The 17,849-nt window shown below is 40.4% G+C and overlaps 1 protein-coding gene across 1 annotated transcript in view; it reads right to left on the bottom strand.

Moving 5' to 3' along the window:
• The window catches only part of ASTN1 (astrotactin 1), a gene marked incomplete at both ends in the record, with an annotated part of 171,683 nt that extends 156,778 nt beyond the window's left edge, over nt 1-14,905 (bottom strand). Inside the window, 3 exons of the mRNA XM_081325533.1 lie at nt 10,642-10,702; nt 11,972-12,083; nt 14,575-14,905. Coding sequence (XP_081181659.1) covers nt 10,642-10,702; nt 11,972-12,083; nt 14,575-14,905 — 504 coding nt within the window. The remainder of the gene's footprint in view (nt 1-10,641; nt 10,703-11,971; nt 12,084-14,574) is intronic.
• Nucleotides 14,906-17,849: the final 2,944 nt, after the last annotated feature.

The following is a 17,849-nucleotide window of genomic DNA, read 5'->3' as shown; positions in this document are numbered from 1 at the left end:
GGTAGTCCTTGACTTACCACCACAACTGAGCCCAAAATTTCTGTTGCTAAGCAGGACAGCTGTTAAGTGAACATTGTCCCATTTTACGATCTTTCTTAACATAGTTGTTAAGTAAATCATTGCAGTTTTTAATAACATGGTTGTTAAGTGAATCTGGCTTCCTCATTGACTTTATGAACCAGTTGCCAAGTGTCCAAATTTTGATCATGTGATCATGGGGATTCTACAACAGTTGTGTGAGAAATGATCATAAGTCACTTTTTTCAGTGTCACTGTAACTTTGAATGGTCACTAAATGAATGGTTGTAAGTTGAGGACTACCTGTATATGGCACTGGTTTCTTAATCAGGTGTACCTTGGGCTGGCATCTCACTACTATACACCCTTAATACTGACAAGTAAATATGCTGTCAGTGTTTCAGTGGCACCTGCAGGGGGTTAGACATCCTGCCACTTTTGTGCATGCATCAATATCACTGCATACCTGCTGCAAATATCTTTACATAGTTTGATATTTGAGTTGTAATACTGTGACAAGGAAATACACCTAGTATACTACTTACTCTTCCTTTGCAGAGATAAACTCAACTAGGTGAAAACAAGGTATATACAGTATTTCTGAAAAGATTCTTTGTGGCCCATTAGCCTGTTTCCCATCTTTTGTTGGTGTGCACATTGCATTCCAAACAGGAGTATATTCTTAGTCTGAAGAGGCTGTTTACTCCTGACCTAAGAGGCAGACATTTAAGAATAGAGATCCGATGCACAGCAAAAGACAAGGCTCTGAATAAGAAGTTAAAAAATTCTGCCAAAGATACCGAGATTACATATTTAAATGTCAGGTCAGAGAAAGAAGAGAATGGCAGAAGGAATACATGGGTTAGGAGAACATGACTTGAACCCCTCTAGGTGGAAAAAAGTGGAATATCATTCAAATAAAACTTAATTTTCTTGAAAATAAGCCTCTGGCATATAATATCTGCTTTGTTTCTAATCTATTTTCTAACCATCTGACTTAACAACTCTGTTTAAAAATATCTGAGATTTTTCAAACATAAGTTCTTTGAATTCAACATATGCAAAGCAATTGCCTATATGGACTATAGTGAGAAGCAATCATAATATGAAGTTATGCTTTATTAGGAAATTGAATTTCTGCCATGATTAGAAACATTGTTTTTTTCTCCATGATTCCTGATATTATATTTGTGTTTGCACGAATACTTTCTAAGTAATCAACAGAGTAAAAATTGCATGCCATATTGGCGATTGAATCTGGAAATTCTTTTTCCATTTTTTAAATCTTTCCATCTGCTGCTGTTCACCATTGTTTGCCCAATTTTTAAGGAGCATAAGCCATTTTTAGTAACAATCTGGATAGATTATCTAGCATGCTTTTCGGAATGTGAAAACTTGCTGTTAGAATTATATATGTACAGTTTAACAATTTCAGCATGTTAGGTTAGGAATACTATTTTTGGAAGAGTTCCAGGAACAGAATCTTTTAAATCTGAATGTGCTTCCTTTTCCATCACTTCATTTTCTTGTGAATTGGGAAAAAAGGGCCTGTCTGAGACATTTACTCAAACTAATTTCTTGCCCCAGGTTCAAGCCCCTTTCATCTGACCACTGTTTTGGTCTTCCTTCTGTCCTTCAAGGACATTTCCTATTCTCTCTATATGACAGCAGGAAGAGCCATAATCTAGTTTCCATATTTTTTTTCCAAAGAAAGAGCTATAACTAACATTGGATTAGATCAGGGGTCGGCAACCTGAAAAAGGGAAAGAGCCACTGGTAACCGGTTCCATCACACATAAAAAAAAGTGGGAGCCGTGTGCGTGCGTCCATGCACGCGCATGCACAAAAAAATGTTTAGCGCATGTGCAAAACGGTTTTTTTGCGCATGCGCGGACGCACACGGTTGCCATTTTTTTGGTGTGTGATGGAACCGGTTCCCGGTTGCGCAGCGGCGACGGCCCGTTTGCAGAGCTACCGCCTTCGGCAGCCTGCAAACATGCTGCGACAGCTTTCCCAAAGAGCGGCGCCGCTGCCCGTTCGCGCGGTTTGGGGAGGTGCGAGCGCACCTACGGTCGTTCGGAGAGGTGCGCGCGCACCTCTGGGAATTGGCAGCGGCGCCGCTTGTTGGGAAAGCTGCCGCGGCCCGTCTGCAAAGCTACCGCTTTCAGCAGCCTGCAAACGTGCCGCAGCAGCTTTCTCAAAGAGCGGCGCCGCTGTCCGTTCGCGCGGAGGTACGCGCGCACCTCTCCAAAGGTTTGGGGAGGTGTGCGCGCACCTACGGTCGTTCGGAGACGTGCACGCGCACCTCTCGGAATGGGCAGTGGCGCCGCTTGTTGGGAAAGCTGCCGCGGCCCGTCTGCAAAGCTATCGCTTTCAGCAGCCTGCAAACGTGCCGCAGCAGCTTTCTCAAAGAGCGGCGCCGCTGCCCGTTCGCGCGGAGGTACGCGCGCACCTCTCCAAAGGTTTGGGGAGGTGCGCTCGCACCTACGGTCGTTCGGAGACGTGCACGCGCACCTCTCGGAATGGGCAGTGGCGCCGCTTGTTGGGAAAGCTGCCGCGGCCCGTCTGCAAAGCTGCCGCTTTCGGCAGCCTGCAAACATGCCGCGGCAGCTTTCCCAAAGAGCGGCGCCGCTGCCCGTTCGCGCGGAGGTGCGCGCGCACCTCTCCAAAGGTTTGGGGAGGTGCGCGCACACCTCCGCCCATTCGGAGAGGTGCGCGCGCACCTCTCCAAACGGGCGGTGCCACTCTCCATTTGGAGAGGTGCGTGCGCACCACTGCCCGTTCGAAGAGCCGCGGGTTGCCGACCCGTGGATTAGATAAAAGAAGGCCATGAGTCTCTTCCTTTTCTTCAGCAGGACCAATGAGCCAGAGTATTAGATTTGGAAAATGGTGTAGTAAAATGAATTAAACATCCTCCCTAACCACCTAATACAATTCAGGTAAGAGGACAGAGACCAAGTTCCATGTAATCTACTTGAACTTCAGTAAGACATTTGATCGACCACAACCTACTATTTGGTTAAGATAGAAGAATGTGGATTAGATAGCATCACCAACAGATAGGTTAGTAACTAGTTGACAACCACACTCAGTCCTCAGTCCTTGTAGTCTTAATGGAACTGCACTTACATGGAAGGAAGTATGCAGTGGGATACCTCAAGGCTCTGTCTTAGGCCCAGTACTTTTCAATATCTTTATAAATGATTTAGATGAGTGACTAGAAGAGGAATTCATCAAATTTGCATATAACACCAAGCTGGTGGGAATAGGCAACTCTTCACAAGATAGGCTCAAGATCCAGAGGGATCTTGACAAACTTGAACACTGGGCCCTATCTAACAAAATAGATAGTATTCTTCAATGGTAAGAAAGGTAAGGTTCTAAACTTAGGAAAGAAAAACCAAATGCACAAGTATAGGTGGTATTAACTGTGAGAGGGATCTTGGAGGTTCTAGTGGACAATCACTTAAATATGAACCAAAGGTGTACTGCAGCTGTCAAAAAAGCTAATGCAGTCCTAGGTTGCATTAATACGAATCAAGATCATACATTTCGGTTTGGAGAAGATGGATAGATTATATTCAGAAAAAATATGGGACTAAAAAGTTCCATTTAGCTTATGAGTAAATTTTAGATTGTTATTGTTATAATTTAAATTTTTTCTAGAAGTTGGGTATTTTAGAGTGTTGGTAATTATGTTAAATAGGGACGCGGTGGCTCAGTGGGTTAGGACGCTGAGCTTGTCGATCAGAAGGTCGGCAGTTTGGCGGGTCGAATCCCGAGTGCCACGTAGCAGAGTGAGCGACTGTTACTCGTCCCAGCTTCTGCCAACCTAGCAGTTCGAAAGCACGTAAAAATGCAAGTAGAAAAATAGGGACCACTACGGTGGGAAGGTAACAGCGTTCCATGCGCCTTTGGCGTCTAGTCATGCCGGCCACATGACCACGGAGATGTCCTCGGACAAGCGCTGGCTCTTCGGCTTTGAAACGGAGATGAGCACCGGCCCCTAGAGTTGGAAACGACTAGCACGCATGTGCGGGGGAACCTTTACCTTTACCTTAATTATGTTAAAGGCGGGTTAAAGTGTATTATGTATTTGGATTTTTGTATAGTTGATTAATATTAGTTAGATTATGATTATTATATATTTGTAACCCTGTAATCAGCTTTGGGAAGTGGGGGAGGGGGGGTTGGGGGGGGGTTGGGAAGGGGATAATATTGTATTTTTTTATAAAACTTTTCAATTAAAAAAAAAGTACGAATCAAGATCATGTGAAGTGTTAATACCATCTTATAATGCCTTGGTAAGACCATACTAGGAATATTTTATCCAGTTTTGGTTGCCACAATATAAAAAAGATGTTGAGATTCTAGAAAAAGTACAGAGAAGAGCAACAAAGATGATTAGGGATTGGAGGCTATAACATATGAAGAACAGTTCCAGAATTGGGTATAGCTAATCTAGAGAAAAGAAGGAGTAAGGGTGACATTATAGCAGTGTTCCAGTACCTAAGGGGCTGCCGCAAAGAAGAGGAGGTCAACCTATTTTCCAAAGCACCTGAAGGCAGAACAAGAAGCCATGGATGGGAACTAATCAAGGAGAGAACCAACCTAGAAATAAGGAGAATTTTCCTGACAAGTAGAATAATTAATCAGTAGAAGTTGAGGATGCTCCATCACAAGATGTTTTTAAGAAGAGATTGGACAACCATTTGTCTGAAATGGTATAGGGTCTCCTGCTTGAGCAGGGGGCTGGACTAAAAGACCTCTAAGATCCCTTCCAACACCATTATTCTGTTAAATTATTTAATCTAATGTTATTACTTAAACTCACAGCTCATGAATATAATGGTTGTTATACAGAATTCCAGAGGAAACTTACTGCATACAAGTAGTCCTCAAGTTATGACTGTAATTGATCCTGGCAATTACGGTCTTAAGTCATGACAGTAGTAAAACAGGTTATGACCACACTCAATCTTACAAACTTTTTCATGGAAATCATTAAGCAAATACTGCAGTTATTAATAAGCAAGCCCAGAATTCTCTATGGGGCAGTTTTTGCTAGAAACTGGAAGTAAACAGTGATTTCCTGAAAAACCATTGTAAATCACAGTCATGTGACTGCATTCATTTGACCGGGGGGGGGGGGGGAGAGGTATATCAGAAGTTTAAATGATTGCTAAGCGATCAGTTGTAAGTCAAGAACTACTTGTATATGACATTAAGAGCAATGTTCAACTTTATTACAGGGTAGCAGTGCAAAGTAAAAGTTATGTTTGCTGCACCAGGCAGAGAAAATGACAGTGACTTAATCCTAAATCTCATACAGCAGATAAAACAGCAGATATTGTCTAGAGCAGGGATAGGCAACCTTGGCTCCCTCATGACTTGTGGACTTCATTACCCAGAATTCCTGAACTATCCACACTGACTCAGGAATTTTGGGAGCTGAAGTCCACAAGTCATCAAAGAGCCAAGGTTGCCTACCCCTGGTCTAGAGCAGGGGTGTCAAACTCAATTTCATTGAGGGCCGCATCAGCATGGCGGTTGCCCTCAAGGGGGTGGGTGGGTGTGGCCTGGGTGGGTGTGGCCTACTGGGTGGGCGTGGCTAGAGTGCATATGGCCTACTGGGTGGGCATGGCCAGCTCTACATCGTTTGCATCAAGGGTGCCTATGGGGGCCTGGGCAGGAGTGGGACAGATCTGATGGTCTCTGGAAGAAGGAGGGTCTCTGGGCCAGGGCCAAGGCAGTGGGGGCCATTCCCTCACTGTTTCCAGGATGGCTTTGCGGGCCACATGAAACCACTTCGCGGGCCGGATCCGGCCCACGGGCCTTGTGTTTGACATGTCTGGTCTAGAGTCTAGAGCAGGGGTAGACAACCTCGGCTCTTTTATGACTCATGGACTTCAACTCCCAGAATTCCTGAGTCAGCTGGCTCAGGAATTCTGGGAGTTGAAGTCCATGAGTCATAAAAAAGCCGAGGTTGCCTACCCCTGGTCTAGAGGAACAAGAGAAGGAGGGCTGAATCCTAGAGTGGAGACTCAGGATAGCAATAACTGCAAATAAGGAAAAGTGCACAATAGTGGATATAAAAAAAGCAGGACTAAGGTACGTGGAAAGAAAAAAAAACAGGAATGAGGGGGAGAGGAAATGGGAGTCAAGCAGGCACATGGAAGGAGGAATCACAAACAACAGCCAGATGGAGTAGGTACACGGAAAGAGACAGAAGCGGATGTTGATGTGGAGGTGGGGAAGATGCTCTAGTTGCTTTCAAAACTAGAGACATTTATCTCCTTTTAGATTCTTAGACAGAGTAATTGAATTTGTCCAGAAATATCCTAGTATATAGAATCTTTATTTCTACGTTGAAGCATTATTGCTATTTGCAATTCTAGTTGTATTCTACTGTATATTTCATATCAATACAATAATAAATGTCCATGATTAATTTTAAGTTAATACAATAAAACAATCCTGGTAATGTCACAATTTACCCCAAAGTCCTCTGAAAAACTTATAATATTTTTACCAGACTCTGGAAAGCTATCAGCAATGGAGTCTATCTTATCTTTAAGGGACATTCATTCTAGAGGACTAAGTCCAACACATAGTTTCTTCTCCTAGGAGAAATGTGTGACAGGGACTGAATCCATTTGGAGGAGTCTTGAAAATACAGCGGTGCCAAGCCAAACAGGTGTTTTATAGATTAAAACAAGCACTTTGAATTGCATGCAGAAACCTACTGGCATCCAATGCAAGACCTGCAGAATTAGTGTCATATGGGTGTACTGTCAACTGACTGACAACACAAAGGACGCTATTTTCTGACATGATCTTCAAAGGCAGTGCAATTATTACACACGGGGTGGGGGGGAACAGAGGGAGGGAGGGAGGGAGAGAGAGAGAGAGAGAGAGAGAGAGAGAGAGAGAGAGAGAGAGAGAATATATATATATATATATATATATATATATATATATATATATATATATATATATATATATATATATATATAAAATAAATGTTTTTATGCGCTTCATTAATCACCGAAGGAGGAGGCTACTTGTTGAATCCCATTAAGAAAGAAGTCTATATAGGGATGTTATTGCCCCTTTCATTCACAAATTATATAGAAGGAGAGTGTGGTGATAAATGCTTGCCTTCTATTAAAATCTATATTATGTTTCAATGTTACAGATCTGCAACATGCATGATCTGAAATAATAATAGCCTTATATAAACATACATTTCAATACCTTTTTACATTCTAAGAGTCTGGGAAGAAATAGAAGGATACATGTAATTCTTAGGTTGATGGCCATTATGCAAAGCTATTCTACCATGGATCTCTCTTCTTTATTAATATCTCTCTTTTTTATTCGTTTTTTTTTAACCAGCTTCTTCAAGAGAGGGCAGGAACAATTACACATATATGCCAAGTAGGTTCCCCAACTCTTTAAGTAAAGACATCTTATTTTAGCATTATGCAGCTATGCATCACAAAAATATACTATTACCACAAACAAAGAAACAAACTATTCATAATACCAGATGTAGATTTTCCAGCACCCCAATTTTATTTCTCTGAATGTTGAGGAGGCAGAAAACATATAAACATTTTGGAAAGCAAAGAAGAAACTGTTGCTTGTTTATCCCTAATACCTCTTTGCTTGACTAGGTGGCATAGGCCCCTGCTATGAGTTACCATGGCAACGGTGCCAGGCTTGCTGAACACAGGCTGTTTTAAGTGCACCAAATGCCTGATTTGCAACCTTCCTGTGGCTGCAACTGAGCCATGGACATAAGCTTCTCTGTGGCAGCCTAGAGACCTACTTACATATAGAAATGAAAAAAGTGGGGCTTTGCTGGAGCCTTGCATTATACCTATTCTGCATAGACCACTGTTGGCACCATCTGTTCTGTGCATGTTTACCATGCACATTTCACTGCTTTCATCCCTGTTCCCTCCCAACCAGATAGGCCTATTTCAAAGACCTCAAAAGAATTAGTAACAAAAACATATTAACCACGTGGGGGAGGGATCAAATAAATAGTCATTTAGACAACTGATTAACTTAACTCTGAAGGCATTTTCTTTCAGTTCATTCACCATTTATTATCTTTAAGTAAATCTGCATATACAAATAGCAAGTATATAGTCTGATGAATGCCTCTACTGTGAAACACATTTTCCTTTGGGAAATGTATTATAATGATTAAGGTAAGATTAAGCTAGTATGTAGTAGTGGGTTAATTTAGTATGCATATCTTATTTTAAATGAATGCTACTTTCAGTTTTTTGAAACAGAAAGATAGAAACTGTATGGTATCTAATTCTGAATTCAAAGAAGTGTAAGTTTCAAATGATGTTCAAAAGGGTATATAAAACTGATCAAAAGGACAACCTAGAGAACCTTTTCTTCCTACAACTATTGCCTTACTAATGATTTATAACTCCTTCTAGTTATCACTGATAGAAGCCCAGTTTCATTTCTATTACATCAGCACATTTCTTGAATTGTAAAGTATTCTTAATAACCAACTTCTCTGTTTTTGAGAACCAATATAATATAATGAAGTAAGCTTAGAAGCTTAAGTTTTGAGCCACATTAACTCAGTGGGTAAGTATAAATTAGTCAACTTAAATCAGAAGGTGACCACTGTACTAAAAATAAGAGGATGCAGTGCTGTGTATGCCCATTTAAGCTCCTGAATAAAATTTGAAATACAAATATATTAAATAAACACCTAACAAGGAAATGGTCTATATCTTTAGATATGAATGAAGTAGCAACCAAGATGAGTCACACTTGGTTTAAGAAAGGAAGATAACTTTTAAGCATTTCTTCTCAAAATAATAATTAATTCACTGAATAGTGAATTTCTACTAGTAGAATTACTATGGTCAGAAATAAGAAGTTGAACTACTTTTAGGACTTGCTGTCATAGTAAGCATCACTTTCTGAGGATCCTTCCCCTAGATGTTGTATTAATTTCAGCACAGTACAGTCCATTACTGTATTGGTTTTCTAATGTAGACATAAGCTGCCCATGATACCTTTTAAAAAGATGAATATAAGAATATTTAATAGCAAGTCAGATATGTTCCTATCTGAATAAGAAGTAATGGATGATGCAGTGAGAGCTTGGTATTTTGTGTCCAATCATTTATATTAATGTGTGTTAGACTCATGATGCATTTGGCACAAATCTTGATTTATCTTCCAGAAACCAAGAGGAGCAGGCAAAAATACCAGTTATAATGCCAGTTATACTTTAGCTATAAGCACATTAAGAAGAGTTTCAAAAATCATGAGAAAATACAGGTCTATCATTTTCAAGGATGAGATATCAAAAATTAATGGCCAGAAGAACATTTTTATACACCATCCTTCTCTCAGCTATGTAAATTAGTGCTCTGGGATCTTTGGTTTTTTGCTAAATGTGGCTGCAGATCTCTAGACTGACAGTTTTTGCTGGCTGAGAAGCAGCTATAGATTGGATATCAAGTTAAAGGGCCATTGTTAATTCATTTACTATCCATAATCTCAGTGGTTATTTTTTTCCATCTCCTTTCAAAAACACTGCTTTCTTTATTCACTAAACTAAGCTATACTGAGATGGTAAATCTGCAGATTGGTGGCTCATATGATTTAAAACTCCTTCCTACAAAAAACAATTGACATATTAAGCCTTTAAATAAATGAGATGCCTGTCAGATAGGTAGAGCACTTTTCCATGGTGTAGTAATTTTCTATATTCAGAGAACTCTTTCATGTGAAAAATCACTCAGTCATATAACCTGCAGTGCTAGAGACTATTTCAGTAAGAACCTGGCATGGATAAATAGATAACAGAAAAATATTAAATGAATGTAATAAGTATGACATGTGAATTTAAAGTAGTGGGAATATATCCAAATTGATAGTATTTTAATAGAAGAACTGTAAACTGGGGAGGGGGTGTATATGGTAGCACTCACTGAAAAAATAAAATTATGTCTTACAGATCTTTATATACCGTAATTTTCATGCAAAAGGCAAGACTCATGCAGACAGTACTGAAATTTTGATGGACAGCAAAGTCTTGAAGGCTGAAGATGAGCTGCATGTCAATTACTGAATTGCTAGTAATTGTTTGCAGAATGGGAGAATTAAATTATTGACCATCTGAGTGGGGAGAATGCATGGCTACCATAAAAAATAATGTAACAGCCAGTGGAATTTAATAATCTTTTCAAACTCAATGCAATTATTTATTTAGATAGGCAATATATTTTGATGGTAAAATGCACATTTATACAGTTACCCTATTGGGCACTACATTTTAATGCCACTCAAACAAAGAATCAATCTAGCATGGTGCAGGTCTAGCTTTCAATATGGGAATTCTAAGCTCATATCTATTGTGACTTTGAGGGGAAAAAAGGTACTTTCTCTTATTAAGGCCTCAAAATTGATGCAAGGTTAAAATGCTTAAAATGCTAAAATTCACCTCCTCAAAGGAAACACAAGGTAAGTTAATAGAATAATATCTTGTCACCAGGGATTTTTTATTCCTCTATTATTATTATTGTCTCTACTACTCTATTTTATTTTATTTTTAGCATGCACACATCTCACCATCACACGTAGATTGTTAAATATCAAATGGCTAATTACATAACTGAATGACAACTTTATCCTTTAAAAAGAAAACAATCCATTCTGTAAATTAATGGAGTGGCATAGTTTACTCAATTTTTTACTATATTGTGAAGAACACAGACATAATATTATTGTTTGTTTGCATATTGTTCTATTACTTATAGACCATTCTCTCTAGCAGAGTGAGAAGATAAGAAAAATCTAACTTTCTGGTACTTATCCCAATAATGCAAAGCAGCAGATTCTAAAACAGAACACTTCTTTTTCTTCAGTACAGTGGTAAAAAATAGCATTTACAAGAAGGTTGCAATTAGCTTCAGTTCCAGATCTGTCATGAAGATTGGTGCCTTGCCTCACCATTACGTGTCATATGAAATAACATTTAGAATCAAGTTTCAAAAACGTAACAAACACAACATCAATAATACAGTATAAGTTCTTTATGATACCCTATCAGTGAGTCACGCAGAAAAAAATATGGGAAAGAAATCTGGAACAATTTATGTTGTATGCATTGGGGGGAAAAAACCTTGATGTTTTTCAACTCCCTACTTTCAAGGAACCATTCCTGTGTAAAACATACCTCATCTATTTGATGGGCTAGATAACCAGATATTAAATGAAAGAAAGGTTGCCCAGGAGAATTTCTATGGAAATGTTTTGCAGTTGTATAGGATGTCAGGTAATAATTAAGGATACACATCACAAATTTTATGTATCAAGTTTCATTACACAGGCTCATTGCTGACAGGATGTAAGAAGATACTTAACATAGATTACTAAGGTAAAATACACATGATATATATTTCTTTTGTTCACCTTTGAATCTATACTTTTGTAAGAAAAGACAGAAAGAAAATGGTTGTCCTCCTTTTTTTCTTCCCCAATTTTTCTATTATATATTGCCTATAATCTTTTTCTTTTTAATTTAGGTCACACTGTCAGTATACCTGAGATTTTTTCCCCTCTTTGGCTTTGATTGGCCATCTCTTCTATGTCATAAAGTGTAGCAAAGGACATGATTTGGTTGATGTAATAGTTCCTCTTAACCCACCCTCCACCACTTCTCCATATCTGGCACCACCATACACCCAAATGAGTGAACCAAGAAAAGGAAGACACATATAGCCATAGCTGGCACACAACTGCATAAAATATTCTGGACACAGGAAGCTTCTTTCAGCCCAGCAGCACTGAAGATTTCTCTTCCAAGGCTAATTTTAAACCAGAGGGATGGGAGGGACACCGTACCTTTGGAACTACAACATAGCAAACGACAACTATATCAAGTCTTCCCTTCTTTTACAATTCCTGTGTAATGCCACCTTCTACTTTTTTGCTGACATGAGTGTAAAGAGGTGGGTTTGTCAGGTAGAAAATGGATAGAGCCTGTAGAATTGGGATGGAAATGTACGACACTAAAGAGGAAGGGTAAAAAACTTTCAGACCCCTAGATATTCCTGAATAAAATTCCCAGCAGTACAATCAACATAGCCCATACTGAAATTTGGATGAAGAAATTGGAGGTAATAGTAGACTTTGAGCCTTTCTTTTCTGTTGACTCTCAAGACCCCTTTTCTAAATTTCTAGGGAAGTCAAAAACCCAAAAGGCAAAAAAAAACAACCCACCCCTAAACTCTGAAACTTAATAAATTTGTTCATATTTGATCAATTTGCTTACCAGGATGCATAGCTACTGCAAGAAAGAAATTATTTCCAAAAAGATGCAATCAAGGATCAGGACACATGCATGTTGCTGCAAGACAAAGAAAATAAAACTTAAAGGACACCTATCTGGCTATTTTTCTGGGATGAGACCTTGACTCTGGAACTCTTTTACCAAAAGATATTTACTTGGTACCAAATCTGTTTCATTGGCATAAATAAAATCTTTTTATTTCATAAACCTATGTTTAACGTGACTGTAACTGTCATCACATTTTAATTATCTGGTTTTTAATATTCTGTACTGAGTGTGAGCCACCCTTGGAATGAACAATGAGTGCAAATACTAAATGCTTCATTAAATCAATACATAATATAATAATAATTGGGTAACAAAGGTTAGCTCAGGATCATTCCCCAGCCCTAGCTTTATGCCAGCTGCTAGTGAAGAAAATGAGCCACAATTAACCCTCTAGGACTATGTGCTAGAGAGTATGTGCTGCCTCTATGCTTGGCTATTATAATCATCAGTTTAATGACAATACGTGTCCTTCCTGCCTACACTTTTGCCAAAAGGAAGCCCGTGTAGTTTCAATGGTGGAGCCATTCATACTTATTTACCCTACCTCTCTCACTGAGATTTATCCTCAAAGCAATTCAGCTAGGAATACTGAAGGGATGCTTTTATTAGTATCTCTCTACTGAAACCTAGATTGGATTTAATTACTTAAATGGGCCCAATTCCATATGGGTCCATTACTGCTCACTATTTGACCCATTGAGTAAGATCATGGTCCTTAATCAGAATTTCCTAGCAACCCAACAAATGTCAAGTGATGGGCATATCTCAGCCCCAGTTCTTGTTTTAAACAACCTAATTCCAATTCCTCCTCTGCTGGAATATAAGCAATTCTTCATGTTTAATCTAGCATATAGTCATGATTTGTAAACATGCTTCTCTGACCATCCCACTCCACCCCATAACATGGAGATTAAATGTTATCTGACTATATCAGCTTTGATCAATCATTGGTAATTTCTGAAGGGAAGTGCCTATACTTTAGAATAAAATGCAGGAAATGCGTGTTATTGGATTGTCATTATCCAACAGCATCCCCTTCCAAGAAGACATCAAAACAATGTTCCACTAATGAAAAAAAAGTTAAACTGATACAGCAAAAACTTAATAACAGCAAAGATCCTGAACATGAAAGTATACTGAAATTTTGATTACTTCCATTCGTTTCACATCCTGCAATACCCAGTCTGTTTGGTTAAGCTTAGTTCTATCTGCCACCTTAATGAGAAAATGGAGATAGTGGCTGTATTCATATGAGGTTACCCCTAGATAACCCATTTCTGAGTTTTACATGACACACTGATCCAGAAAGTAATCACAGAGGTTGGGTTTACATAAAATAGAACCAGGACAAGTGGACTTGAGTAGTTTATGTTTGAGTGGGGCATGCAAGCAGTCTCAGATGATTCCTTGTCATCCTCTTCGGAGCTCATTCTGATGAGCAAGGAGCAACAGTGACATCGCAGGTCCTCACTGCCACAGCTCCACCTGCTGTGCGCAGGGAGGCAAAGAGCCTGCTCATCAGGGCAATCTTCCTCGCAGCTTCCTATCACTCGGTTCAACAAGCGAATAATAACGGTGATCGCCAGGAGCAGGAGTAGCATCTCTCCACTTGTTCACCCCTTTTTTCTCTAAGCAACGCGCAGGAAGGCAGGGCCTAGCGTGGCCTCTCCCAAATGCTACCCACTCCAGGAAAACCGAGGCAGAGGCAGCGGTTGCTCTGGAGTCCAGACCACCCGCTGGAGTCTCCCAGCTACCCACCCACCTGCGTGCGTCCACCTACCGGCTCCCTCTTTCACTCCGCCGCCACACGATTGGAGAAAGGGCACGGAGGGTACAGTCTGCCGAAGTGAACGAGCTTTGGAGCCAGTTTCTAGCAACCGCAGCCAGCGTTGCTTCCCTTTCTCTCCCCGTCTCCTTGGCTTGGGGAAAGCGGGCCACGGAAGGCCTCTCAACCAGGGGACAGCGGGCCCGCGGCCGCCTCATTGGGACAAAAGGCCGGGGTGGTGGTGGGGGTGGCAAAGAATCCACCTGATTGCCAACTTGGAGCGGTCATCGCTTGGGATCTCCGCGTCGGAATCCAGGGAAGACCCGGAAGAGTTTGGGGACCGGGCCTGTTAAATTAAGAGAAGGGGCAACTAGGCCGGGGGGAGGGGGGAACTCACCCAGCACGAAGTAGGGCAGCTCGGTGTTCTCCAAGTCATCGACCACCACCATCTCGCCGGGGAAATCATTGCGGACCGAGAAGAGCAGCTTGGGCTCAGAGGCCGAGGGGCTGTGCATGATGCTTAGGTCGTTCTCCCTCAAGAAGGGCAACGCTGACACGGTGATGCTCTTCAGCTTGCACTCCATCTCCTTGGAAGGGTCCCCGTCTGCTTCAGCCGGCCCGGCAACCGCGGGCCCGGCGGCGGCGGCGGCAGCAGCGGCTGCATTAGCGGCGGCGGCCGTGAGGCTGCAGCAGCAAGAAAGCCAGATGCAAACGCCAGCTAAAGCCATCTTGCGCCTGATCCGCCTCGCCTTGCAGGCACAGAGGAGCCGGCCGAGGGGGCGGGGAGGAAGATCCCTGGTCCAGAAAGGGGCTTGCAATTGCGGTGCAATCAGGAAAGGGGCGGATTGTGGGAGGCTCTTTGTCTCCAAGGCGCTGCAACGGAGCGAAGGCAGGCGGAGGAGAAGATCAGGCGAGCGGGTTTGTCTCCGAGTTGGCTGCCTTCCTCCTCCTCCTTTGCATCTTCTCCCCAGCTCACTCACGCACACAGGCGGCTAGTCACCACCTGGATTATACAACGCTTGGTGGGGAGGGGAGCCGCAGCTATATTTTACCATGCAAAATTGTTTTCGAAGCTTTCCCGGGACCCTGGTAATTGAGAGGCGCACCTGGTACCCATCCCGCCCAGACCCAACTTCCACTCAGTTCAACCCCTTTTTCTGATTTGCAAACTATTACACAAGTCAAATGTAAACCACAACCGCATGCCAACGCTTGATAGAATACGCTGCCTTTGAATTTAGCTATTGTGGTGAATAATTGTTGCTAGGCCTATCCATCCTTTTAACATTAGCACAAAACCCAAAGTAAAGGGATCAAAACCATTTCCATTTTGGCACCAAGAAAACTAAAAAAAACCTGTCCATGAAATCACCAGGAAGGGAATTGAATTTGAAGGAAACTTTATCAGTTTTTTTCTTTAACTGAATGAAGCTTTTTGTTTTTTATTTATCCTTTGTAAGCCAACAGAGTGGAAACGTGGCTTTCCTTAAATGTTCCCTCCAAAACTAAGCAGGGTGGGAATGGGAAATTGAATAAGAAATCTCAGGATGGTAGAACTAGAATTATTTTTAATCAGCTTAAGATTAAAGACAATTACAGAAACAGCAACAATCACTCATGTATTGCTACCAAGAAGATTCCACATGATTGTGTTCATATGGCTACCAGCTTCACAGCATTTACTTAATTCTGCTTCACTGATCTTAGGGAATAGTGCTGCATTTCCTTTAATGTGGAATAAAAATATTTAACATTTAAAGGCTTTCCAAAAATTGGATTTTGTGAATCAAATGATTTGTTTACATGCGTCCTTCCATATGGACCTACAGTTATTAGCAAAGATCTCTGCACTTGATCTGCTTGAGATCATTCTGGTGAACGGTGGAGGGAGTGTTAGCTGGCTTTGTTCTTTATTATTTTCTTGTCCATAACCAACTTACCAACCTTATTGTGAGTTCCCAGCAACTTTCCCAGTTATAAAACTGTTTGAATAAAAACAGTGCTCACTTGTATTGCATTTACTATCGGGGCAGTTATATTCTGTTCACATTGGAGTATTTGAATTGATGGAATCCAGAGAAACCTACGTAGATATTCCCATTCCCATTTTATCTTGTGATTCCATGAACAAACCATTACTTCAAGCTGAAGCTCCTAGATTGCTAAACAACCTACTTCTTCTGTCACAGACAATGTCTATTTTGAGACAATGTTTAAGATGCAGTCCTTAAAACCTGTGAAGTAGATTAATAGGTAAAGACTTTCCCAAGAATCTCTATTAAAAAATCTTGACTTGCAGGCAGTTGCTTCCAAGTTCTTCTCCCCAATTTGCCAAACTTTTAAGCAAAATGACTCGGTTTTTCCATTGTCACCCACCCACAGCATATAAAGTACTTTCTCAGTACAAATACTAACATCTACACTAGAAAGCTATTTTACAAAGTACTTGGTTGCATAAAGAAATGAGTGACATTTGAATCCAGATCTCTAAGGTAAAAATCAGCACTATATTCATGGATAGAAAATACAGAATGTAAAAGAGATTTAGAAGGAAACAAAGATTGCATAGTTCTGCAAATGAATAACTATATTTGCCTCATTATTTCTACTAGTACTTCTAAAACCACCAAGAGATCAATGGCGGCTCATTAAAGACAGCGGACAATTTCCCGGTTCAAATCAAGACTGAACCATGATTTTCTCCAGAAACTGGCAAACTACCTTTATATAAGACAGACTGCTATAAAATGAATATTTTTAGGGAATAATTAATGAATTAATTATTCTCTTGATATAGCATATTAGGGTTTTTCAGCCTAAGCTGAAAAATCACATGTGGGACATTTTCCTGACATTCTAAATTACTTCTAATAATTGTACTGTATTCAAACATTATGAGCTTTTTTAATTGCTCAATTTGTTAATATGCAGTTCATAATCTGAGAATTTAATGATTTAAAAAACTATGGTTGGTTTGAATGTTCTTAAAATTTCATGGAGTATTTTTTATTTATTATTGATTTCAACAGATTCACACCAAGAATTCCAATGGCAAATCACTGAATCAAATCTAGCTGACTCATTTAAAATTGAAAATGTGTGTGTGTGTGTGTGTGTGTGTGTGTGTGTGTGTGAATGTATATGAATATATTCAGTATATTGCTAGGAAAATTATCCTTTTTGATATAAAGGGTTGTCAAGGTTATAAAGAAAATATTCAAACATTTCCAGACATAGCAGTTACAATGAGATGTGTCAACAAAATGGGCCATCTTAGCAAGTGCTCAGATTATGAGAAAATAAGTACTTTAATATCATCACTTTTATTCACCAGTTTCAGTCACATTATTGTATGAACATAGTGTACCCAGAAATGTATGTCCAGCAATTGCTTTGATAGTAGCCATATGTTATGCGCTCCTAGCCACTTTCCTTCATGACTAAGAGACAAGCTCACCTGACCAATAACCAGCCATGACAGAGTGAAGGCCTTTTGTTTCGTTTCTTGCAATAAGCGGGGAGAGAAGCTATCAAAACTTTGTTCTCTCCAGATTTTCAACCCCAAATATTCCCATTTTTATACATCCCTGGCCCCAGTTGCACATCCCTCCTCTTTCCCCATTGGCTGAGGTACTATGAGGTTACACTCTTTCCGACCGCCTCCTACATATT

The sequence above is a fragment of the Vipera berus genome (assembly GCF_964194415.1).
Source record: "Vipera berus genome assembly, chromosome: 3".
Classification (NCBI taxonomy): Eukaryota; Metazoa; Chordata; class Lepidosauria; order Squamata; family Viperidae; genus Vipera; species Vipera berus.
The sequence above is the reverse complement of the archived record's forward strand: the minus strand, read 5'-3'. Positions and strand labels throughout refer to the sequence as shown.